Raw genomic sequence first — 27,704 nt, forward strand, 5'->3', positions numbered from 1 at the left:
ATTGGAATTAGTACTGCTTCTTTCCATGCACTTGGTAATCTTCCCTCCTCCCACACTCTGTTATAAAAATGCAGCAACTTCAAGAGTGCTCTTTCTCCTAGATTTTTTAGCATCACAGAGCATATCAGATCTTTCCCTGGGGAGGTTGGTCTCGATCTCTTTATTGCTCTCACCATTTCTGCTAATGTAAATGGATCATCAATTATATCATCTTTTCCTTCCCTCCTGCTTAACACACCTGGGTGTTGGCTCATTATTCTTTCCCTTCTTCTTCTCCCTTCTTCAGACAAATTTTCTGAACTGTGTATCAGTACAAATGACTTGGCCATGACCTCAGCCTTATCCCTACTGGAGACTGCAGTTTCCTCCTCAGATATCATTACTGGATATTCCCATTCCCTTCGATCTCCTCCCATCCTCTTAATCATTCCCCATATCTCTCCCACAGGTTTTGTTCTTCCTACCTTGTCGCAAAAACTCCTCCAACTTCACTGTTGACTCCAACCAGTGGAGGGCCTCAAGAGGGAACAATCTTGGGGGAGTGATACTGACGGTGTTGGTAATTGTTTTTATTACTGTCACGTGAACGGAGATATGGTTTTGTTTTGCATGTCCACCATGCCTCACGTAATTATATCCAGGCTGTAAGTCAAAGGAAACCAGAACACAGAATCTCGTGTTGCAGTTACAGAGAAAGTGTTCAAACGAAAGCTGAGTTTATTGTCAGATGCACAAGCACTTCCTTGCAGCAGCATCACAGGGGTATAATATTACAGCACAACATACACTCAGCATAAATGATCCAAAATGCAAGGGTCACCACTTGGTTGATTGAGCAATCAAGAATTTATCTTTTAGCACATGGCAGATTCTCCCAAGAGCAGCCTAGACTTGACGTCTAGGTAAAAGAAGTGGGGCAGTTACGTTGCTAATCAGGGATAGTATCACAGCTGCAGAGAGGGAGGACGTTGTGGAGGTATTGTCTACTGAGTCAGTGTGGGTGGTCAGAATCAGGAAGAGACCAATCACTCTATTGTAAGTATCCTATTGACCCCAGTAGCAATCTGTATTGAAAGGAAATTTGAAAATATGGATGATGCCAACTGATATTTCAGATCCAACTGTTTGGGAGGGGTGTGAAGACTGATTGTTTACATACTCTGTGATAACAGTGTATTTCTAAAGAGATAAATTGGAGTGGAGTGAATGACCCGGCTACCACTGGACTTACTACTGTCCACAAAGAATAACATATACTGTATCAGCAATGTCATTTCCCCTCCAGAAATGAATATTCCAAACCACTTTTGCAAATTGTTGCAGTTAATAGAAGTAATCATGAGTCTTGTGTGATTTTTGTCTACCTTGGCTACAATACTTAGAAGTTGTCCTCCAATTTTGATACAGTTTTTGCTAAGATCGAACTGAATAGCTGAACAGCTTGCGGACCTAAATGACTGCCGCTGCTGTTCTTTTAAGCGTGTGAACAATCACTATGAAAAGAGTAGATATTTAACACTGCTTGGGAAAGCAGCAACTTTTTGTAGATCAGTAACTGAAGACATGAAAATAATTAGAATCACAGAGTAATCTGGCACAGAATAGGCCCTTTGATCAACTAGGGAGTCGTAGCGACCAGGTCTCTAGCTCTGTGGCTCAGAAGGAAAGGGGGAAGAAGAGGAGTGCAGTGGTGATAGGCGATTCACCAGTTAGGGGAGCAGGCAAGAGATTCTGTGGACATAAAAGGGACTCCTGGATAGTATGTTGCCTCCATGGTGCCAGGGTCAGGGATGTCTCAGCTTGTGTCCGTAGCATTATAAAGGGGGGCTGATAAGCACCCAGAAGTGGTGGAACTGTACATATTGGTGCCAACAACATAGGTAGGAAAAGGGAGGAGTTCCTGAAGAAAGAACATAGGGAACTAGGTCAGAAGTTGAAAATGTAAACCTCAAGAGTAGTGATTTCTGGATTGCTGCCTGTGCCACATGCTGGATAGAATGATTTGCCAGATGAATGTGTGGCTGAGGAATTGGTGCAGAGAGCAGGGTTTCAAATTTGTGGATTATTGGGATCTCTTCTGGGTAAGGTATGATCTGTACAAAAAGGACAGGTTGCACCTGAACTTGGGGACCAATGTCTGTGTGGGCAGATTTGCTAGAGCATTTGGGGAGTATTTGAACTAGTTTAGCAGAAGAATGGCACCAGAGTGGTAGGTCAGATGATAGGGTAGTTGCTATACATGTAGAGAGACTATGAGGAAGGATAGGTAGTTGATAGGGCAAAATTGTAGTCAATGGGATGGACTGAAGTGTCTTTTTTAAGGCAAGATGTATCAGGAACAAGGGTGATCAACATAGAGCATGGATCAGTACCTGGAACTATGACATTGTGGTCATTATGGGAGACTTGGCTGTCACAAGGACAAGAATGGCTGCTGTGTTTAGGAAGGATTCCCTGTTGATATGAGGAAAATTGAAATTTCTCACTAGCTGTACCCGACTGTTCTCACAACTATGTGCAATTTCTTGACACATCTGCTCTCAAGTTCCTACTGACTACGGGAGGATCGATAATAAAGTCCTACCAAAGTGTCCATCTCCTTCAGATTTCTAAATTCTATCCAAGCCTCCTTATTGGATGATCCTTCAGGAATGTCCTCCCTCATCAAACATCTCCTTCACTCCTACCTGTTTCTCTGACACACCATCAGTATCCCAGAACACTCAGCTGCCAGCCTTGCTCTTCTCTCAGCAAAGCTTCTGTTATGGTCACAATATCCCCGTCCCGAGAGGTAATTCACCGTATCGGATTGCCAGCCTCACCTGTTAAGCTGTGCGTATTGAAATTGATGGAATGCAAAGCAGTGGCCAGATCTGCCCTTTTACTGTTGGCAAAGCTACGGTGATCGCTAGGCTTACGTGCTTATTGATCTGCATTCACAAACCCAGAGACAAGTTCTCCCAGTGCAGAGCTGAGACTTGGCTCCACTGACAGGGACAGGAATGAAGGGGAATCTATTTCTCTCTTTTGGGACATGCTTATTATAGGTAAATTTAAAGACCGACAATGAAGCAAAACAGCTCCTTGCATAATGAAAAGGTAGATTTGGATAACTGCTGTAAACTGAAGGGAACATGAGAAGTATATTCAAATCAAGACGCTTAGCAGCAGATTTCCTGTCATCTTGAGCTTTTCTTCCAATTGGTCTCCAGATGTACTAAATATGGTTTCCACTAGTGCAGTAACCTCCCCATGCTTCTGTAAAAACCACTCGCTCCCTGCCATCGGGATCTCACCAACCAATTGGTTATTTCACACCTCACCACTTGGACTCATTTATTATGTTTCTAATTTTTCAGGCTTTGCTTCACCCAAAGGATGAAATCTGTGAAGTGCACCGACTCAAACGAGAAAACACTTCGACAGCTTCTGCGTGGTTGTGAGAGGGCTCAGAAGGCTGACATCCTTGCTTACAGTTTCGGCCATTTGAACCACAGGAATCTGTACAAAATACCTGGGCAGCATGAAGGCTCAGCATCATGGCAGAGTGCTAAAACGTCCACCCTGAAGAAAGAGAAAAATGCATTGACCCAGCGGTCAAGTGAGAAGAAAGGAAAGAAAATGAGTGATGGAATGGCAGATCTTGGCCGGAGATCTGTGCTGCCAATATTGCCTGCAGCTAACTGCTCTGACAATTCTGATCGGAATGCAGCTAGAGTTTCTCAGTGTGCACCAGATAATACTTCATTCAGATGCTCGGCAACCTCAGGTACCAAGGAACAAATGCCACAAGATCACTTCGTCAATGAGGAATTCGACTTAACTACTCTCATGCTCGTGAAACCTCAGCAACAGAAATGTGCACCACCCCACGGCAATCGTGACCAGTACCAGTTTGTTGAATGCTACTTGGCTGGAGTGACAAAGGCGGACCAGTTCCGAAAGCTACTTGAATTTGAGAAAAGAGTCCTGATGAAGCAAGACCTTCTGGACAGGGATATTATGTCTGGTTACAAAGCTGTAGTGAAGCATGAGTGGAAGTTAGCTCATGTAAGAGATTTTATAGGTGTAATGAGATAATTAAGACCACCACTCAGAATCAAAATAGTTGGGGAGCAAAGGAAGGAAAGAATTGAAAAGATTTTTTTTTGAGGGGAAGGTTGACAGGAATTCTTTGGCAAACAACTCAGTGTTGGCGCTTAATTGTAGAATTCTACTCTTCCCTCAAATAAGTGTTGCTGAAATGGATTTACTGTGATTTAGACATTTCATTTTTTAACCAGATGGGAAAATAAGTTGTGACTTTTTATCAGTGCAACCTTCTTTTACATTTTTATCTGTTTTTATGGCCATTTTTTTGGAATTCTAATAAATCTGCCTCATACTCAAGTCACTAAACTCAAGAGGTGAACAAAAATACTTTCCCCTTGTTTTTCTGATGTATTCCCACAAGCTGCCTCTGCACGATTTCTTGGAATTCCTCACTCATGCCATGATGTGGTTCAGGACACCAAGAAGTTGCAAGAGTATTGTGGCATAATTCAAAAACAGCAAAGATCAACTAAGAGAGAGATGATACTGGTATTGATTTAAAAATGGATAAATCTATGCCTACAGTTACAAAATTGTATTTATGTAACTTATGTAATTTATGCCCCTCCCCTCTGTCTCTTTTTCCATTCCTCATTTTCGGCTCCCCTTCTCTTCTCAACCATCCATCATCTCTCTCTGGTGCCCCTCCTCTTTACCTTTCTCCCATGGTTCACTCGTCTCCTATTAGATTCCTCCTTCTTCAGCCCTTTACCTTTTCCACCTTTTATTACTTTCCAGCTTCTCACTTCATCCCCCTACCCCCCGCCCACCCACCTTCCCCCTCACCTGGTCTGACCTATCACCAACACACATGAAAGTTGCTGGTGAATGCAGCAGGCCAGGCAGCATCTCTAGGAAGAGGTACAGTCAACATTTCGGGCTGAGACCCTTCATCAGGATGAAGGGTCTCAGCCCGAAACGTTGACTGTACCGCTTCCTAGAGATGCTGCCTGGCCTGCTGCATTCACCAGCAACTTTCATGTGTGTTGCTTGAATTTCCAGCATCTGCAGAATTCCTCGTGTTCACCTATCACCAGCTAGCTTGTGCTCCTACCACTCTCCCTTCCTTCTTATTCTGGACTTCCCTCCCTTCCTTTCCAGTCCTGTGAAGGATCTCGACCTGAAATGTTGACTGTTTATTCCTCTCCATAACTCTGCTGAATTCCTGCAATATTGTGTGGGTGTGTTACCCTTATGTTTCCCCCTGATGCTCTCCCAGGCTCAAGGACAGCTTCTACCCTGCTGCAATAAAACCATTAATTGGTTGTCTAGTACGATAAGGTGGTCCTGTTGAGTTCCTCCAGCATTTTGTGTGTGTTGGTTTGGAATTATGTAATTTCTTTAACCTAGTAAAACTTTCCCATTTGGCCCATCGAATCTGCTCCACCATTATTTCATGGCTGATCCATTTCTCTCTCAACCCTATATTCCCGTCTTCTTCCTGTAACCTTTAATGCTGTGACTAATCAGGAATCTATCAACCTCTGCCTTAAATACATCCAATTACTTGGCCTCCACAGTTGCCTGTGGCAACAAATTCCAAAGATTCAGCACCCTCTGGCTAAAGGAAGTCCTTTTCATCTCCATTCTAAATGGACGTCCCTCTATTTTGAGGCTGTAGCCTCTGGTCCTGGACTCCCCTACCATAAGAAACATCCTCTCCACATTCACTCTATCTAGGCTTTTCAAGATTTGATAGGTTTCAATGAGATCCCCTCCCTCCATTCTTCTAAATTTCTGTGAGTAAAAGCCCAGAGCCATCAATTGCTCCTCATACAAAAAACCTGTCATTCCCATAATCATTCTTATGAACCTCCTCTGAACCCTCTCCAATGTCAGCTCATCATTTCTTCAATAAGAGGGCCAAAACTGCTCACAATTCTCCAGGTGAGGCCTCACCAGTGCTTTATAAAGCCTTAACATACACCCTTGCTTTTATATTCCAGTCCTCTTGAAATGAATGCTAATATTGCATTTGCCTTCCTCACCACAGACTCAATCTGCAAATTAACCTTGAGGGAACCTCAGATTTTTGAATTTTCTGCCTGTTTAGAAAATAGTCTATGTTTTTATTCCTTCTACTAAAGTGCACGACCATACACTTCCCAACACTGTATTCCATCTGCCACTTCTTTGCCCATTCTCCTAAACTGTCCCTTCTGCAGTCTCCCTGCTTCCTCAACGTTACCTGCCCTTCTACCTATCATTGTATCATCTGCAAACTTGGCCACCAAGCCATCAATTACATCATCCAAATCATTGACATACAATGTAAAAAGAAATAGCCTGAACACTAGTAATCACTGGCAGCCAGTCAGAAAAGGCTACCTTTATTCCCACTTTTTGCCTCATGCCAATCTTCTATCCATGCTAGTACCCTGTAATACCATGGGCTCTTAACTCGTTCAGAAGCCTCATGTGCAGTACCTTGTCAAAGGCCTTCTGAAAATCCAAGTACACAACATCCACTGATTTTCCTTTGCTAATCCTGCTTGATATTTCCTCAAAGAATTCTAACAGATTTGTCAGGCAAGATTTTCCCCCAAGGAAACCATGCTGAACTTGGCCTATCTAACCATGTGCCTCCAAGTACCCTGAAACCACATCCTTAACAGTCGCTCCAACATCTTCCCAACTACTGAGGTCAGGCTAACCAGCCTATAGTTTCCTTTCTTCTGCCTCTTCTCCATTTTTGAAGAGTGGAGTGGTATTTGCTATTTTCCAATACTCCAGAACTATTCCAGAATCTAGTGATCCTTGAAAGATCATTACTAATGGCTCCACAGTCTCTTCAGCTACCTCTTTCAGAACTCTGGTGTGTAGTCCATCTGGTTCAGGTGACTTATCGACCGTCAGACTTTTCAGTTTCCCAAACATGTTCTTCATAGTATTTCACTCACTTATGCCCCCTGACACTCTTGAACTTCCGGCATTACGGCCATTGCCCTCCACAGTGAAGACTGATGCAAAATAATTATTAAGTTCATCTAGTGTTTCCTTGTCCCCCATGACTCTTCAATTTCATTTCCCAGCCTTCCAATATCTACTCTCGCCTTTCTTTTACTCTTTATATATCTGAAAAAACTTTTAGACAATAGACAATAGACAATAGGTGCAGAAGTAGACCATTCGGCCCTTTGAGCCTGTACCGCCATTCTGAGATCATGGCTGATCATCTACTATCAATACCCGGTTCCTGCCTTGTCCCCATAACCCTTGATTCCCCTATCCATAAGATACCTATCTAGCTCCTTCTTGAAAGCATCCAGAGAATTGGCCTCCACTACCTTCTGAGGCAGCACGTTCCACACCTCCACAACTCTCTAGGAGAAGAAGTTCCTCCTCAACTCTGACCTACCCCTTATTCTTAAACCATGCCCTCTGGTACTGGACTCTCCCAGCATCTAGAACATATTTCCCCTCTATCTTGTCCAATCCCTTAATAATCTTATATGTCTCAATCAGATCCCCCCTCAATCTCCTTAATTCCAGCGTGTACAAGCCCAGTTTCTCTAACCTCTCTGTGTAAGACAGTCCGGACATCCCAGGAATTAACCTAGTGAACCTACGCTGCACCTCCTCCACAGCCAGGACGTCCTTCCTTAACCCTGGAGACCAAAACTGCACACAATACTCCAGGTGTGGTCTCACCAGGGCCCTGTACAAATGCAAAAGGATTTCCTTGCTCTTGTACTCAATTCCCTTTGTAATAAACACCAACATTCCATTAGCCTTCTTCACTGCCTGCTGCACTTGCTCATTCACCTTCAGAGACTGATGAACAAGTACTCCTAGATCTCTTTGTATTTCTCCCTTACCTAACTCCACACTGTTCAGATAATAATCTGCCTTCCTGTTCTTGCTCCCAAAGTGAATAACCTCACACTTATTCACATTAAACGCCATCTGCCAAGTTTCTGCCCACTCACCCAGCCTATCCAAGTCACCTTGAATTCTCCTAACATCCTCATCACATGTCACACTGCCACCCAGCTTAGTATCATCAGCAAACTTGCTGATGTTATTCACAATGCCTTCCTCTAAATCATTGACGTAAATCGTAAACAGCTGTGGTCCCAACACCGAGCCCTGTGGCACCCCACTAGTCACCACCTGCCATTCTGAGAAACACCCATTCACTGCCACCCTCTGCTTTCTATCTGCTAACCAGTTTTCTATCCATGTCAATATCCTCCCCCCAATGCCATGAGCTCTGATTTTACCCACCAATCTCCTATGTGGTACCTTATCGAATGCCTTCTGAAAGTCAAGGTACACCACATCCACTGGATCTCCCGCGTCTATCTTCCTGGTTACATCCCCGAAAAACTCCAATAGATTAGTCAAGCATGATTTGCCCTTGGTAAATCCATGCTGGCTCGGCCCAATCCTATCACTGCTATCAAGATATGCCGCTATTTCATCTTTAATAATGGACTCTAGCATCTTCCCCACTACTGATGTTAGGCTAACAGGGCGATAGTTCTCTGTTTTCTCCCTCCTTCCTTTCTTAAAAAGTGGGATAACATTAGCCATTCGCCAATCCTCAGGAACTGATCCTGAATCTAAGGAACATTGGAAAATGATCATCAATGCATCCGCAGTTTCCAGAGCCACCTCCTTTAGTACCCTAGGATGCAGACCATCTGGACCTGGGGATTTATTAGCCTTCAGTCCCATCAGTCTACTCATCACCGTTTCCTTCCTAATGTCAATCTGTTTCAGTTCCTCTGTTACCCTATGTCCTTGGCCCATCCATACAGCTGGGAGATTGCTTGTGTCTTCCCTAGTGAAGACAGATCCAAAGTATTTATTAAATTCGTCTGCCATTTCTCTGTTTCCCATAACAATTTCTCCCAAATCATTCTTCAAGGGCCCAACATTGTTCTTAACTATCTTCCTTCTCTTCACATACCTAAAAAAACTTTTGCTATCCTCCTTTGTATTCCTAGCTAGCTTGCATTCATAACTCATTTTTTTCTCCCCGTATTGCCTTTTTAGTTAAGTTCTGTTGCTCCTTAAAAATTTCCCAATCATCCGTCTTCCCACTCACCTTAGCTCTGTTATACTTCTTTTTTAATGCTATGCTATCTCTGACTTCCTTTGTCAACCACTGTGGCCACTTTACCCCCTTTGAATCCTTCCTTCTCCGGGGGACGAACTGATTTTGCACCTTGTGCATTATTCCCAAGAATACCTGCCATTGCTGTTCCACTGTCTTTTCTGCTAGGATATCCGACCAGTCAACTTTGGCCAGCTCCTCCGTCATGGCTCCATAGTCTCCTTTGTTCAACTGCAATACTGACGCTTCTGATCTGCCCTTATCCCTCTCAACTTGCAGATAAAAGCTTATCATATTAGGGTCACTACCTCCTAATGGCTCCTTTACTTCAAGATCACTTATCAAATCCTGTTCATTGCACAACACTAAATCCAGAATAGCCTTAACCCTGGTCGGCTCTCGTACAAGCTGCTCCAAAAATGCATCCCCTAGGCACTCTACAAACTCCCTATCCTGGGGTCCAGTACCAACCTGATTTTCCCAGTTCACTGGCATGTTGAAATCCCCCATAACTACTGCGACATTTCCTTTGCCACATGCCATTGTTAACTTGCACCCAATATCCATGCTACTGTTTGGGGGCCTGTAGATAACACCTATTAGGGTCTTTTTGCCCTTACTGTTCCTCAGTTCTATCCACACTGATTCTACTTCTCCTGATTCTATGTCCCCCCTTGCAAGGGACTGAATCTAATTCCTCACCAACAGGGCCACCCCACCCCCTCTGCCCACCTTTCTGTCCCTTCGATAGCACGTATACCCTTGTACATTCAATTCCCAGGTCTGATCCCCCTGCAGCCATGTCTCCGTTATCCCAACAACATCATAGTTACCCATTCGCACCTGAGCTTCAAGCTCATCCGCCTTATTTCTGACACTTCGTGCATTCGGATATAGAATTTTTAACCCTTTCTCCTCTCTCTGTTTAAATTGCTGCCTATTGTGCATAACCCAGCTCCCCAAACTCTCACCGGGCTATACGCCCCTTGAATTTTGTTGTCCTTCTTAAATTTACTTACTCTTTCTGCACATTTAACTCCATGCTCCGTCAGACCATCCCTCTGCACATGTATCCTCCTTATCACTTGTTCCGCCTCACCTTTCTCTACTTCACACTTAATATTCCGGAACCGTGTAGTCCCCACCGGTCCTTTATACTTCATCTCGCTATCCTCTCTCACATTCTGGATCCCTGCCCCCTGCAATTTTAGTTTAAACCCCCCCCAAGCAGCACTTGCAAACTTTCCTGCAAGAATGTTAGTACCCCTCCAGTTCAGGTCTAAACCTTCCCATCGGAACAGATCCCACCTTCCCTGGAACAAAGCCCAATTATCTAAAAACCTGAAGCCCTCCCTCCTGCACCATCCTCTCAGCCACATATTGATCTGTATAATCCTTCTGTTCCTCGCCTCACTCGCACATGGCATAGGTAGCAATCCTGAGATTGTTACCCTGGAGGTCCTGCCCTTCAGCTTCGCACCTAACTCCCTGAACTCACTACACAGGACCCCCTCACTCTTCCTACCCACGTCGTTGGTCCCTACATGGACCACAACATCTGGATTCTTGCCCTCCCTCTGGAGAATAACCTGCACCCGATCTGAGATGTCCCGGACCCCGGCACCAGGGAGGCAACATACCATCCGAGACTCCCGATCTCCCCCACAAAATTTCCTATCTGCCCCCCTGACTATAGAATCCCCTATCACTACCGCTGTCCTCTCTTCCCTCCTCCCCTTCTGAGTCGAGGGTCCAACCTCAGTGCCAGACACAGGACCACTGCAACTTGTTCCTGGTAGATCATCCCCACCAACAATATCCAAAATGGTATACTTATTGTTGATGGGAATGGCCACAAGGGTGCTCTGCTCTCTCTGCCTGCTCCCCCTCCATCTCCTGACAGTCACCCAGTTGCCTACCTCCCGTCTTTTGGTATCCTCTTTTAGATTGTTGGCTAGCTTACTTTCATTTTTCATCCCCCACCTCTAACATGGCATCTTTTATTTGCCTTCTGTTGATTTGTAAAAGTTTCCCAATCAATAGACAATAGGTGCAGGAGTAGGCCATTCAGCCCTTTGAGTCAGCACCACCATTCACTGTGATCATGGCTGTTCATCCACAATCAGTACCCTTTTCCTGCCTTCTCCCCATACCTCTTGACTCCACTATCTTTAAGAGCTCTATCTAACTCTTTCTTGAAAGAATCCAGAGAATTGGCCTCCACTGCCTTCTGAGGCAGAGCAATCCACAGAACCACCCTCTGTGTGAAAAAGTTTTTCCTCAACTCTGTTCTAAATGGTCTACCCCTTATTCTTAAACTGTGGCCTCTGGTTCTGGACTCCCCCAACATCGGGAACATGTTTCCTGCCTCTAGCGTGTCCAATCCCTTAATAATCTTATATGTTTCAATCAGATCCCCTCTCATCCTTCTAAATTCCAGTGTACACAAGTCCAGTCGCTCCAATCTTTCAACATATGACAGTCCCACCATCCCGGGAATTAACCTTGTGAACCTACGCTGCACTCCCTCAATAGCAAGAATGTCCTTCCTCAAATTTGGAGACCAAAACTGTACAACTGCAGAAGGACCTCTTTGCTCCTATACTCAACTCCCCTTGTTATGAAGGCCAATATGCCATTAGCTTTCTTCCTCCTGCTGTACCTGCATGCTCACTTTCAGTGACTGATGAACAAGGACACCTAGATCTCGTTGTACTTCCCCTTTTCCTAACTTGACACCATTCAGATAGTAATCTGCCTTCTTGTTCTTGCCACCAAAGTGGATAACCTCACATTTATCCACATTAAACTGCATCTGCCCACCCACCCACCCACCCAACCCGTCCAAGCCATCCTGCACTCCATAACATCCTCCTCACATTTCACACTGCCACCCAGCTTTGTGTCATCTGCAAATTCGCTAATGTTACCGTTAATCCCTTCACCAAAATCATTAATGTATATTGTAAACAGCTGCGGTCCCAGCACCGAGCCCCGCGGCACCCCACCAGCCACCGCCCGCCACTCTGAAAAGGACCCACCAATCCCCACTCCCCGTCTCCTGTCCGCCAACCAACCCTCCATCCACGTCAGTATCCTACCCCAACACCACTTGCTCCAATTTTTGCTCAAATATCTGTTGTCTGTTTCACTTTTATGTTGGTTTTGACTTTCCTTGTCAGCCACGGTTATGTCATCTTGCCTTTAGGATACTTTTTTTTCTTTGGGATGTACCTATCCTGTGCCTTCCATATTGCTTCCAGAAACTCTAGCCAGTGATCTTCTGCTGTCATCCCTGCTAGTGCCCCCTTCCAATCATCTTTGGCTAGCTTCTCTCTCTTGTCTTTGTAATTTCCTTTACTCCACTGTAAAACTGATACATCTGACTTTAGTTTCACCCTCTCAAATTGCAGGGTGAAATCTAAGAGCATGTTACAATGCTGTAACTCTAAATAAAATAAATAAATAAAAATAGCAGGTTTAAGGAGCGTGTAAAGGGAGATGGAGAGATTTAAGGAAAGAACTTTAGAGTTTAAGGCCTAGGGAGGTGACACCACAACTATCAGGTTAACAATAATTAGAAATAAAAATACACAAGAAACCAGAACTGGAGAAGGGTATAGAACTCAAAGGGTTCGAGGAAGTTATAGAAGTAGGAGGGACAATGCTTTGGAAGGAAATGATCTTACAAACATCAGTGTGAATTTTACAAATGGTGGTATTGCTGGATCAAAGCTAATTTATGTTCACTAATATAATAGTTGTTGATAGATAGGCAGAATTTTGTGCCAATAAAAAAAAATTGCAAAGGCTGAAAATCTGAAATAAAAATAGAAAATGCTGGAAGTATTAACAAGTCAAGCCACATCTGTGGGAAGAGGTCTTCAAACTGAAACACTGGCTCTGATTTCCTTCCGACAGGCATGACCTGATCTGCACGTTCTGTTCTGTGCAGGTTGGGATGCTGGAGCAGAGATAACTAATCCATTTCCTCTTAATTATTCAGTACCCATTAAAAAGTTTTAGACTGAAAATTTTGGAAGAAGCATATAAGAAAACTTTTTAAACAGGTTGAGATGCAAAAACATAGGTAGGAAGAATTAATAGTAATCTGGAGTCCTTGGCAGGATCATACAAAACCACAGTCAGACAGCTTCTGGGGATGTGGAGCAAATTCAATGGCAAATGTATGTGAACAATGAAATTCTAATGGAGTCTCAATGGTCAAAATGGCTTCATTTGATATTGTAAGTCATCCAAATGAATAGGATGTAAAAATACAGTAGTACTTTCATTATTGAATTATTTTCTAAATGTGTAGTTATTACAAATTGTAGACAGTGAACTACTCATAGCAATTTGAGTTTCCGTTCAGGAAGTAACAGAGATTAGCTGCTGATTTGTGAGGATTGAGGAAGAGAGCAAGGATTATAAAGGTATGGCTGAAAGAATAAAGAAGATCATCTCAACACACTGAGAAACTGTTTGTTAAAGATAATGGATAAGAAAGTCAAAGCAAAATGGTAATATTCCATATAGTTCAAGTTATGGTAGTAAGGATGACTTGCTTCTTAACATCCACTTACGTTGGAAAATAAGTTCACCTAGCTGGTCTTGCTACTGCCATTTTCAGTTGTCTAAATTATTTATTTCAACAATCTAAAAGACAGCTTTAGATTTTAAGTTTATACATACTATATTTGTCATACTGACTTAAATAATTTAAGCTTTTGAAGTCCTACGTCTAATATACTCATTGCTGTTTGTGAATCATCTCGGTTTTAATCGTTATATTCTTTTTTAATTACAAATGTAGGAGCTGATGAAGTTAGGCCATCTCCCTGCACCAAACTTGAAACGTCTTCAGGTCTTCAGTGATGTGTTTGAAGACATTTGCCGAGACTCAACAATGTTTCATAAAATTTTAAGTGAAATCAAAGTAATTTTCAGCAAACATATCATACAGTATTTTCTTTGTGCATTTATAAAATTCCTAATTTAGTAATAATTTCCTATGTGTTTAATTATTGTAATGTCCTAAATCACTAAGCAGGAGCAAAAGCTTGACAAGAATTAAAAAAGAGCCATTGACATATTTTGATAAGGAGCTTGGTTTAAGAGGTGGATTTTAAGGAGTAACTAAAGGTGGAGAGAAAGTGATGTGTTTAGGGAGAATGTCTGGATAGTTCAGGGTTCTGGAGGGGAGCAAAGGGGGATTAAGGTCTTCTCCCGGGACTGGAGCAGGCAAATGGCTGATCGAAGGAATTGACAGATGAGAGTTTTGGGAGGATTGGGAAGGCAGGAAGTTTTGAGGGATCAAGATAATAAAAGGGCTTTGGGTTTAGGAGGACTGTAGGCGTCCAAGAAGGAAAGTGAAGTGTCATAAGGATGGAGGGATCTAAAGGTTAGGATGGGATGTAGGGCAATGTATATTCCTGGCCTGGGTTTTGGGATTACAGTCAAACCTGATGGGTCAGAGTTAGGTGGGGATGTGTAATATAGGGTTGGAGTGAATTAGCAGAGATAAGTATGGGACAAATCTTACAGGAGTTTCAGTAATTGCTGCGCAATGAAAGCCAAGTGTTCTTGAAGTGCTCAGCAAAAGCTTCACCAGGTCAATATGGTTTGTGTTCACATGCTTCAGGTAGAGTTCTGCACAAAAGATGAAGTCACCCACATGCTCCAGTGCAGAAATTACCTTGGGTGTAAGGGGTCTTGTTCACAGAAATACCCAATTCGAATTTCTGAAAGGAAGCAAAACTACTTGGAAATAGCCATTATTATATTCCTCTCTAGGGAACTATTAATCACACAATGATGAAAATGACATTGTATAATTGATTTCTCGACAAGGGAATATATATTTTCTGAATCTAAAAATAACAGCTAATAGTGTATCAAATGTTGGATGTATTGCAGAAGGTTCTTTAAGAATATTTATTTTATTCTCATTGAAGTTAGATCTGCTAAAAAAGAAATTATCAGCCCAAAATGCATCTCAATCATTTCTCATGTCACATGTTTTCTTTCTATTTCAATATTCACTGTTCCAGATAGAATCCAGAGTCCTTCTTCATATTTCCAAATTCCTAGACAGAGCACTTTTCCATCCATATGGGTACTTGTATCTCTGAAAAGAGATGACACCATCTTGAACAACTGATTTTCTATATCTTTATCCTGTTAAAATGTACTATATAAACCTAATCAAGAGCTTCCTGATCACACATTCCTTCAGTCTATAAAACGAGTTTCTGTCATCTCATTTGAAGCAAATTATTTCTGTCAACTCGTTTCATTTGTTGTGCCTGTACAATTTATTCTTTTCTCATTAAAAGTTAGCAAAGAATTTGGTGCCAGCTATAAAAAGTCTAAAAAGTCTTTTATAAAAATAAAAAGATTATTTTAAAATGGCCGTTTCATTTGTAAGTAATTAAATATTTTATTATATTGGAATTCACAATAAATGATTCTGAGCTGAACCTGAAGATTGTTATCGGACCATATGCACTTAATCAAACTTCCCAGGATACGACTGTGACACCTATAATGATTGACTTTTTTTAGCTTTTGGTACTTTCTGCTTGGTAGCTTTTCTTCAGGTAATTCTGCAAAACAGTGAAAATTTCAAAATCGATGTGAATGCATTCTATTTACACGACTTTCCAGAGCAATCCATCCCATAGTTTTTTCATACCCTTTCCCTCTGTCTTTTTTGCTCTACCACTCACCATTTCCCAGCCCTCTTTTTATTTAGCTTTTACAGATACCATATTGTTGGTCTAGATAATTATTATTACAGCAGCTTAATTTTTATAAAGTATTATATTTTGTTTCATTGAGTTACTTCCTGCTTGGCCTTTTTACTTTCAGGTCGAATACGATACATACCTCATGTCACTCCTGGAGTCTCAGCCAACGAATCAACACAAGGTAATGGGTTTAAAAAAGCCTGGATATTGGAAAATATTGTAAAGGTATCAAAATTGGAAGGGTAGGTTGCAGTACTTTGGGCAATGCTGATGACTGAGCTGCTCAATCAGACCAATTCAAACAAATTCAACAAAGTGGTAAAAAGAATTCTGTCAAGTGGTAAAAAGAATTAAAATATCACCATGGCAAATGACAATATTGTATTGCATTAATGAGCAGGTATAGAAGTGTACCTAATAAAGTGGCCACTGAGTGTTCGTAACGAATCTGGTAATTTCTGTGTAGGTACCAGAAAAGTGACCATGAAACTTAAACAAATCAGAAAATAAGGTAAAGGGATCCTTTATACTGAATTTGTGCAATGTTAATAGATACTCATCTTATCCAGTTTGAGTATTTATCTACAGTATAATAGAAAACTTTATTTCTGGAAACCTGTTTATCATAGCTTTTCCCAAAATTACGAAGGAGCGATAGTTTCTCTCATGTCATTCTCTCACCGACATCTTGTACAGCTGTAACATGACATCCTAACACTTGTACCCAGTGCCATACAATAAAGGCAGGCATGCCAGACATCTTCTCCACCACCTGACATGTGCCCCCTAAATCTCTCTGTTTTACAACACTCCCCAGGGCCCTGCCTTTCACTGTGCTGCCTTGGTTTAACATCCAAAATTGAATTACTTTGCCCATCTGCTATTCCTTTGTCTACTTTCCCAGTTGATCAAGATCCTGTTTTAACCTCAGACAAATGTTGTGATTTTTGAGTCATCAGACAGCTGGTTATTGAACTTGATACTTCAGCGCAGAACTGAGGGACTACTGTAGTTTTGGAGCTGTTGAGCAGGTGCCCCATCAGTTCCTTCAGGCATAATTCAAAGAAGATCTCTGATGTCCTGGCCTTTGGTTGTCCCTCATCCCGTAACTTACGGATTACCTTACGGTTATTTGATTACAATATGTCAGAACATGTTGGCGCGTGGCCAAGTGGTTAAGGTGTCGGTCTACTGACCTGAGGGTCGCTAGTTCAAGCCTCAGCTGAGGCAGCGTGTTGTGTCCTTGAGCAAGGCACTTAACCACACATTGCTCTGCGACGACACCGGTGCCAAGCTGTATCGGCCCTAGTGCCCTTCCCTTGGATAACATCGGTGGCGTGGAGAGGGGAGACTTGCAGCACGGGCATCTGCTGGTCTTCCATACAACCTTGCTCAGGCCTGCACCCTGGAAACCTTCCAACGCACAAATCCATGGTCTCACGAGACTACCAGATGCCTATTTTATTTTATGTCAGAACACAACATGCACAAATTCCTAACATGCTATATCACGGACACTGCGCAGTGGCAGACAGGAAGGGTCCAGAACGGATAGTCAAAATTGCCCAACACATCACTGGCACGAGCCTATCTGCTATCAAGGACATATATACACTATACAGAAAAGTGCCAGGAAAAGGCTAGCAATATAATCAAGGATCCCACCCATCCTGCTTATGGAATGTTTGACCCACTTCCAGCATCTGTGCCTGGACCACTAGACTCAAAAACAGTTATTGCCCCCCAGCATTCAGGCTGATCAACACCTTCACCCATTAATCATCATGCCACCATTACGTACCTGTTACATAGCATCACTTTATGTACATACAATCAGTCTATATGCATATATAAATTGTACATCTTATTTTATAGGGTTGCTGTTATATTAATATTTATTGTGCTTTTTTGATTTTTGCTGTATTCTTTACACTTATTGAGGCTTTTTACTGCTGCATCGGATTCAGGGTAATAATAATTTCCTTCTCCTTCACACTCGTGCGTTGAAGAAAGACCATAAATAATCTTCAATCTTGAAACATTGAACTGACTATAATTGAAAGTGGAGTGCTGTAAATATAGAGCAGCATGACCATCATCAGTGAAGAGGCAAACAGAGTCAGTTGATGATGACTTTTGATCGGATATTGAAAAACTTGAGAAGTTTCAAAGTGCAGAGAAAGGAGATGGGGTAGAACAGATGGAAAGATCTGTAATAGGGTGGAATGGAATACCGTTCAAATAACAAAATGCAAATGATGCAGAAGGGAGTCGTAATGGGGCAAATAAAAAAACAAAATATGGTTCCGAACGAATTGTAAATGGAATAGCAGAATCATTTATTGAAATTCTTGAACTGGATATTGAGTTCAGGCTGTACTCTGCCTAACCAAAAAATGAAGTGTCCTTTAAGCTTGCATCGAGCTTCATTAGAGTGGAAAGCAGGACCAGAGGTCAGAGTGAGAATGGCACAAATAATTTAAAATGGTAGCCAACAGGTAGCTTGAGGTATTGAGCAGAACTTTTGCCCAAGCTGATTTTGGTCTTCCCCCTATAGAGGAAAGCTCCCCCCTTTCCCTTTTTGTTCCTCTTTCCCTTTCCCTGTAGAACATAGAACGTGGAACCTTTCCCCACAGACCATAGAACAGTACAGTACAGGCCCTTCGGCCCACAATGTTGTGCTAAACCAATTAAATTAGTAATCAAACTGCTAACTAATTTCTTCTGCCCACACAATGTCTACATGCTTCCATTTTCCTCATGTTTATTTGCCTGTCTAAAAGTCCCTTAAAAGTCTCTAGTGTATCTGCCTCTACCACCTCCCTGCACAGCATATTCCAGGTGCCCACCACTCTCTGTAAAAAACACTCGCCCCTCACATCTCCTTGGAACTTACCCCCCTCATCTTAAATGCATACCCTCTGGTGGTAGACTTTTAAACTCTGGGAAAAAGATACTGTCTGTCTACTCTATCTTTGCCTGTCATAATCTTATAAACCTCTATCAGATCTCCCTCAGCCTACGCCGCTCCAGACAAAACAACCAAGTTTGTCCAACCTCTCATTATAGCACATGCCCTTCCTTAGTTACTTTTGAGCTAGCACCAAATAATTTTTGCACACTTATAGTTGTCGAATTATTTAGTGATGTCTGAAATGTATGCTGTACTTCTGCATGTCTTTTTCACTTTAATAGAAGTGACATTCATAGTCATAACACTAAAATAGGATGAGGATAGATATCTGCTGTAGCAAGGCAGCTTCACTACTTTGCTTATTGTTGACAGATATCTAGAGGTAGGGATTTTCAAAAAGATTTTTTTTTTAGATTATTTCCTTTCTCTTCCAAACACAACAGACTTTACAGGCTCAGTTTCAAATGATGAAGAACAGGCCAGTGAAAACTCATCACGTAGAAGAAGCATACCAGAGAGTATTAAATCTGGAGAAAGAAGCAAAACTTGCTCTGCAGAGAAATGATGAGTATGTACCTGGAATTCCATTGAGAATTATGCTGTTCTTTCGATTCTTCTTTCTGTAATTATACAGGTTTGATCATGTTATCTTATGGCTGTTTAGCTCATACTGCATAAACTTACTCTCTATGAACATGAGTCATATGCTGGAGTCTGAATGTATTTCACACATTGTTGTAGTAAATTTGAGTGTTAAATTTACCACTGGGGAGTTGAGTTGGGGGGGGGATTAAAGTATAAAAGTGGTGCATTTCATCCAGACCTTGTGAACTCTGAGACTTGTATTCATTTATATAACGTAGCCATTGAAGAAGGATGTGAACAGATTACAGAGTAATGTAAATTACCAGCATTACAGAGTAACTTACTGATGTTAGACGATTTGCATGTAGGTAGCTAAATGCCTGCACAGGAGGGTATAAAGTGTAGAGAGGTGAGAAGATCTGCAGATGCTGGAAATACAAAATAACACACACAAAATGCTAGAGGAACTCAGCAGGCCAGGCAGCATCTATGGAGAAGAGTAAACAGTTGATGTTTCAGGCAGAGACCTGCTGAGTTCCTCCAGCATTTTGTGTGTGTTGCAGAATATAAAGAGTGTTTTTTTTTGTTTGTCCTCATCCCATAATATATTAATTAGCCTCTGCCAAATGAAACTCCTTCTTGCTTGAGATAATTTGATACTGGAAATTGTAGGATCTGTATTTGATCTTGTTCTAACCCATGTTTGTAGTTATTTATCATATGGATTGCTTCTCGACCTTTTGGCTAAGATCAAGTATAGTATCGTGGTGGACTTGCTGTGATCAAGAGGCCAAGAAGAAGTTAACCTGCTGATGTTGGGGCGAATCCTCATGCTGATCGAGTAACCAATCTAACTTCAGCCACCCAGCTTGGATGGCTGCATCTACCAGCACATCAACTGGAGGACCAGGGATCTGAAATAAGTCAGTCAAGGATCTGATTGGGGAAGGCCATCCAACAAGAATCACTTCATTTGCAAGGTTTTGCTCAATTGCTGCAAAATTGAGGTGAAGGACTTCAATGGCTATGTTGCCAGATGGAATGTTGCCTCCCAGGTGCCAGAGTCAGCCACATCTCGGATTATGTCCTCAGCATTTTGGGGGGGGGGGAGGGAGAGTGGCCAGGTGTCCTGATACATATTGGTACCAATGACATAGGAAGGAAAAGCAAAGAGGTCCTGAAGAGAGAATTTAAGAGAGCTAGGTAGAAAGGTGAGAAGCAGGACTTCCCGGGTAGTAATTTCTGGATTGCTACCTGTGCCACGCACCAGTGAGGGTAGAAACAGGATGATTTGGCAGATAAATGCATGGCTGAGAAGCTGGTGCAGGGGGCAGGGCTTCAGGTTCTTGGGATCTCTTCTGGGGGAGGCATGACCTATACAAAACAGACAGGTTGCACCTGAACCCAAAGGGTACCAATATTCTTGCAGGCAGGTTTGTTAGAGCGGTTGGGGAAGGTTCAAACTAATTTGGCAGGGGGATGGGAATCTGAGTGTAGGGATTCAGGATAGGATGGATGGTAAAAAAGCAAAGATAGCATGTATTCAGATTGTCAGGAGGGCAGGCGGATGTTAGGACAAAATTATGGCCAGCAGGATGAGTATCAGTGTATTAGGGATGAAGAATCAAAAAGGGTAGCAAATACAGTACTCAAAGTGTTATATCTCAATGCACAGAGTATAAGAAGTAAGGTGGATGATCTTTTTGCACTTTTACGGATTGTCGGGTATGATGCTGTGGCCATCACTGAGTCGTGACGGAAGGATGGTTGTAGTTGGGAGCTGAATGTCCAAGGTTACACATTGTATTGTAGGGATAGGAAGGTAGGCAGAGGGGGTGGTGTGGCTCTGCTGGTAAAGAATGGCATCAAATCATTAGAAAGATGTGACATAGGATCGGAAGGTATTGAATCCTTGTTGGGTTGGGTTAAGAAACTGCAAGGGTAAAAGGACCTTGATGGTAGTTATATACAGGCATCCCAACAGTGGCTGGGATGTGGACTACAGATTACAATAGGAATTAGAAAAAGCTTGTCAAAAGTGTAATGTTATGATAGTCATGGGAGATTTTAACATGCAGGTAGATTGGGAAAATCAGGTTGGCAATGGATCGCAAGAGAGTGAATTTGTTGAATACCTATGAGATGGCTTTTTAGAGCAGTTTCTCATTGAGCCTACTCAGGGATCAGCTATACTAAATTGGGTGTTATGTAATGAACCGGGGGTATTAGGAAGCTTAAGGTAAAGGACCGCTTGAGAGGCAGTGATCACAATATGACTGAGTTCAACTTGAAATTTGATAGGTATTAAGTAAAGCCTGATGTAGCAGTATTTCAGTGGAGTAAAGGAAATTACAGTGGTATGAGAGAGAAGTTGGCCAAAGTAAATTGGAAGGAGATGCTGGCAGAGGTGACAGCGGAGCAGCAATGGCTTGAGTTTCTGGAAAACAAGAGGAAGGTGAGGATAGATGTATTCCAAAAATGAAGAAGTACTCAAATGGCAAAACAGTACAACTGTGGCTGACAAGGGAAGTCAAAGCTAATGTAAAAGCAAAAGAGGGGACATACAACAAAGCAAAAATTAACGGGAAGATAGAGAATCAGGAAGCTTTTGAAAACCTACAGAAAGTAACTAAAAGAATCATTGGGAGGGAAAAGATGAAATATGAAAGCAAGCTAGCAAACAATATCAAAGTAGATAGTAAAATTTTCCAAGCATGTAAAAAAAAAAGTGAGATGAGAATGGATATAGGACCGCTAGAAAATGAGGCTGGAGAAATAATGATCGGGGGCAAGGAGAAGGCAGATGAACTGAATGAGTATTTTGTATCAGTCTTCACTGTGGAAGACACTATCAGTGTGCCAGGTATTAAAGGGTGTGAGGGAAGAGAAGTGGGTGCAGTTACTATTACAAGGGAGAAGGTGCTCAAAAAGCTGAAAGTCCTAAAGGTACAGAAGTCACCTGGACCAGATGAACTGCACCCTAGGGTTCTGAAAGAGGTAGTGGTAGAGACTGTGGAGACATTAATAATGATCCTTCAAGAATTATTGGACTCTGGCATCGTTCCGGAGGACTGGAAAATTGAAAATGTCACTCCACTCTTTAGAAAGGAGGGAGGCAGCAGAAAGGAAATTTATAGACCAGTTAGCCTGACCTCAGTGGTTGGGAAGGTGTTGGAGTCAATTGTTAAGGATGAGGTTATGGGGTACTTGGTGACACAAGACAAGACAGGACAAAGTCAGCATGGTATCCTTCAGGGAAAATCTTGCCTGATAAACCTGTTGGAATTCTTTGAGGAGATTACAAGTAGGATAGGTAAAGGGGATGCAGTGGATGTTGTATATTTGGATTTTCAGAAGGCCTTTGACAAGGTGCCACACATGAGGCTGCTTACCAAGTTAAGGGCCCATGGCATTACAGGAAAGTTGCTAACATGGTCAGAGTATTGGCTGATTGGTAGGAGGCAGTGAGTGGGAATAAAAGGATCCTTTTCTGGTTGGCTGCCAGTGACTGGTGGCCAACCAGTCTGCAGGGGTCGGTGTTGGGACCACTTCTTTTTATGCTGTATATAAATGATTTAGATGATGGAATAGATGGCTTTGTTGCTAAATTTGCAGACGAGGCGAAGATTGGTGGAGGGGCAGGTAATGTTCAGGAATCAGAAAGGGTGCAGGAGGATTTAGACAGATTAGGAGAATGGGCAAGAAAGTGGCAAATGAAATACAGTGTTGGAAAAAAGCATGGTCATGGTCATTGGTGGAAGAAATAAATGTGCAGAATATTTTCTAAACGGGAGAAAATTCAAAAATCTGATATGAAAATAGACTTGGGAGTCTTTGTGCAGAACACCCTAAAGGTTAACTTGGAGGATGAGTTGGTGGTGAGGAAGACAAATGCAATATTAGCATTTATTTCAAGAGGTCTAGAATGTAAGAGCAGGGGTGTGATGCTAACGCTTTTAAAGCACTAGAGAGGCCTCACCTTGAGTATTGTGAACAGTTTTGGGCTCCTTATCTAACAAAAGATCTGCTGGCATTGGAGAGAACATAGAACATAGAACATAGAATAGCACAGCACAGTACAGGCCCTTCGGCCCACAATGTTGTGCCAACCCTCAAACCCTGCCTCCCATATAAGCCCCCATCTTAAATTCCTCCATATACCTGTCTGTTAGTCTCTTAAACTTCACCAGGGTATCTGCCTCCACCACTGACTCAGGCAGTGCATTCCACACACCAACCACTCTCTGAGTAAAAAACCTTCCTCTGATATCCCCCTTGAACTTCCCACCCCTTACCTTAAAGCCATGTCCTCTTGTATTGAGCAGTGGTGCCCTGGGGAAGAGGCGCTGGCTATCCACTCTATCTATTCCTCTTATTATCTTGTACACCTCTATCATGTCTCCTCTCATCCTTCTTCCCTCCAAAGAGTAAAGCCCTAGCTCCCTCAATCTCTGATCGTAATGCATACTTTCTAAACCAGGCAGCATCCTGGTAAATCTCCGCTGTACCCTTTCCAATGCTTCCACATCCTTCCTATAGTGAGGTGATCAGAACTGGACAGGTATTCCAAGTGTGGCCTAACCAGAGTTTTATAGAGCTGCATCATTACATCGCGACTCCTAAACTCTGTCCCTTGGCTTATGAAAGCTAACACCCCATAAACTTGCTTAACTACCCTATCCACCTGTGAGGCAACTTTCAGGGATCTGTGGACACGTACCCCGAGATCCCTCTGCTTCTCCACACTACCAAGTATCCTGCCATTTACTTTGTACTCTGCCTTGGAGCTTGTCCTTCCAAAGTGTACCACCTCACACTTCTCTGGGTTGAACTCCATCTGCCACTTCTCAGCCCACTTCTGCATCCTATCAATGTCTCTCTGCAATCTTTGACAATCCTCTACACTATCTACAACACCACCAACGTTTGTGTCGTCTGCAAACTTGCCAACCTACTCTTCTACCCCCACATCCAGGTCGTTAATAAAAATCACGAAAAGTAGAGGTCCCAGAACAGATCTTTGTGGGACACCTCTAGTCACAATCCTCCAATCTGAATGTACTCCCTCCACCACCACCCTCTGCCTTCTGCAGGCAAGCCAATTCTGAATCCACCTGGCCAAACTTCCCTGGATCCCATGCCTTCTAACTTTCTGAATAAGCCTACCATGTGGAACCTTGTCAAATGCCTTACTAAAATCCATATAGATCACATCCACTGCACTACCCTCATCTGTATGCCTGGTCACCTCCTCAAAGAACTCTATCAGGCTTGTTAGACATGATCTGCCCTTCACAAAGCCATGCTGACTGTCCCTGAGCAGACCATGATTCTCTAAATGCCTATAGATCCTATCTCTAAGAATCTTTTCCAACAGCTTTCAAACCACAGACGTAAGGCTCACTGGTCTATAATTACCCGGACTATCCCTACTACCTTTTTTGAACAAGGGGACAACATTCGCCTCCCTCCAATCCTCTGGTACCATTCCTGTGGACAACGAGGACATAAAGATCCTAGCCAGAGGCTCAGCAATCTCTTCTCTCGCCTCGTGGAGCAGCCTGGGGAATATTCTGTCAGGCCCCGGGGACTTAGCTGTCCTAATGTATTTTAACAACTCCAACACCTCCTCTCCCTTAATATCAACATGCTCCAGAACATCAACCTCACTCATATTGTCCTCACCATCATCAAGTTCCCTCTCATTGGTAAATACCGAAGAGAAGTATTCATTGAGGACCTCGCTCACTTCCACAGCCTCCAGGCACATCTTCCCACCTTTATCTCTAATAGGTCCTACCTTCACTCCTGTCATCCTTTTTTTCTTCACATAATTGGAGAATGCCTTGGGGTTTTCCTTTACCCTACTTGCCAAGGCCTTCTCATGCCCCGTTCTTGCTCTTCTCAGCCCCTTCTTAAGCTCCTTTCTTGCTTCCCTATATTCCTCAATAGACCCATCTGATCCTTGCTTCCTAAACCTCATGTATGCTGCCTTCTTCCACCTGACTAGATTTTCCACCTCATTTGTCCCCCATGGTTCCTTCACCCTACCATTCTTTATCTTCCTCACCTGGACAAATTTATCCCTAACATGCCGCAAGAGATCTCTAAACATCGACCACACGTCCACAGTACATTTCCGTGCAAAAACATCATCCCAATTCACACCCGTTAAGTTCTAGCCTTATAGCCTCATAATTTGCCTTTCCCCAATTAAAAATGTTCCTGTCCTCTCTGATTCTATCCTTTTCCATGATAATGCTAAAGGCCAGGGAGTGCTGGTCACTGTCCCCCAGATGCTCACCCACTGAGAGATCTGTGACCTGACCCGGTTCATTACCCAGTACTAGATCTAGTATGGCATTCCCCCTGGTCGGCCTGTCCACATACTGTGACAGGAATCTGTCCTGGACACACTTAACAAACTCTGCCCCATCTGAACCCTTGGAACTGATCAGGTGCCAATCAATATTAGGGAAGTTAAAGTCACCATATCAACCCTGTTATTTTTGGACCTTTCCAAAATCTGCCTCCCAATCTGCTCCTCTGTACCTCTGCTGCTACCGGGGGCCTATAGAATACCCCCAATAGAGTAACTGCTCCCTTCCTGTTCCTGACTTCCACCCATATTGACTCAAAAAAGGATCCTGCTACATTACCCACCCTTTCTGTAGCTGTAATAGTATCCCTGACCAGTAATGCCACCCCTCCTCCCCCTTTTCCACCTTCTCTATCCCTTTTAAAGCACTGAAATCCAGGAATATTGAGAATCCATTCCTGCCCTAGTGCCAGCCAAGTCTCTGTAATGGCCACTACATCATAATTCCATGTATGTATCCAAGCTCTCAGTTCATCACCTTTGTTCCTGATGCTTCTTGCATTGAGGTACACACATTTCAGCCCTTCTACCTTACTGTCTTTACACCGTTTATTCTGCTTCTCTTTCCTCAAAGCCTCGCTATATGTTAGATCTGGCTTTACTCCATGCACTTCTTTCACTGCTCTATCGCTCTGGGTCCCATCCCACTTGCAAATTAGTTTAAACCCTCCCGAACCATGCTAGCAAACCTACCTGCAAGGATATTGCTCCCCCTCGAGTTCAGGTGCAACCCATCCAATCTGTACAGGTCCCACCTTCCCCAGAAGAGATCCCAATGATCTAAAAATCTAAAACCCTGCTCCCTGCACCAACTCCTCAGCCACGCATTCAACTGCCATCTCCTCCAATTCTTACCATCACTGTCACGTAGCACTGGCAGCAATCCTGAGAATGCCACCCTTGAGGTCCTGTTCTTCAGCCTTCTGCCTAATTCCCGAAACTCACACTTCAGGATCTCATCCCTCTTCCTGCCTATGTTGTTGGTCCCAACATGTATCACGACTTCTGGTTGCTTTCCCTCTTGTACCAGGATGTCGTGCACCCGGTCAGAGACATCCCGGACCCTGGCACCTGGGAGGCAACAAATCATGCGGGTGTCCTTCTCACGTCCACAAAATCTCCTGTCTGCTCCCCTGACTATAGAGTCTCCAATGACGACAGCCCTCCTCTTCTCCGTCCCACCCCTCTGCACCACAGGGTCAGACTCAGTGCCGGAGGCCCTGCCACCGTGGCTCACACCTGGTCGGTTGTCCCCGCCAACAGTATCTAGGATGGTAAACTTATTATTCAGGGGAATGGCTACAGGGATGCTCTGCACTACCTGTCTGCTCACCTTCACTTTCCCCCATCTGACTGTCACCCAATGACCTGCTTCCGACAGCCTAGGTGTGACTGCCTCCCTGTAGCTCTCATCTATGACTGCCTTATTCTCCCTTATGAGTCGAAGGTCATCCAGCTGCTGCTCCAGATTCCTTACACGGTCTTCCAGATCGCCCAGCCGTATGCACTTCTGGCACATGTGACTCTGCGGGAGAGGGGAGATCCCCCACGACTGCCACATCTCACATGAGAGGCACATTACCGTCTCAGGAGACACTGTAAAAACTAACTGCGAGCTAGCTTGTCTTCCGCCTCTTCTCGTCAAAGCCTCTGGAGTCAAAGCCTCAAAGCTCCACTCCTTCACTGGCCCACTCACGCACTGGCCACTTTCCACTGGGTTCAGAGGAGGTTCAGAAGGATGATTCCAGGAATGAAAGGCTTATCATATGAGGAACATTAGATAGCACTGGGGCTGTACTCTCTGAGGGATCTTATTAAAACTTTTCAAACGTTGAAAGGCATAGACAGAGTAGACGTGGAAAGGATGTTTCCCATGGTGAGGGAGTCTAAGACAAGAGGGAACAACTCTGGGTTAGAGGG

General features: G+C 43.2%; 1 protein-coding gene across 1 annotated transcript in view; it reads left to right on the forward strand.

Moving 5' to 3' along the window:
• The window catches only part of LOC134350180 (uncharacterized protein C6orf118-like), a 61,652-nt gene that overhangs the window by 3,390 nt on the left and 30,558 nt on the right, over positions 1–27,704 (forward strand). The window contains exons 2-5 of the mRNA XM_063055151.1: positions 3,360–4,050; positions 13,971–14,093; positions 16,028–16,087; positions 19,264–19,388. Of these exons, the coding sequence (XP_062911221.1) occupies positions 3,379–4,050; positions 13,971–14,093; positions 16,028–16,087; positions 19,264–19,388 (980 nt within the window). The 5' untranslated portion in view covers positions 3,360–3,378. The remainder of the gene's footprint in view (positions 1–3,359; positions 4,051–13,970; positions 14,094–16,027; positions 16,088–19,263; positions 19,389–27,704) is intronic.

This window comes from Mobula hypostoma, chromosome 8 (genome assembly GCF_963921235.1).
Source record: "Mobula hypostoma chromosome 8, sMobHyp1.1, whole genome shotgun sequence".
NCBI lineage: Eukaryota > Metazoa > Chordata > Chondrichthyes > Myliobatiformes > Myliobatidae > Mobula > Mobula hypostoma.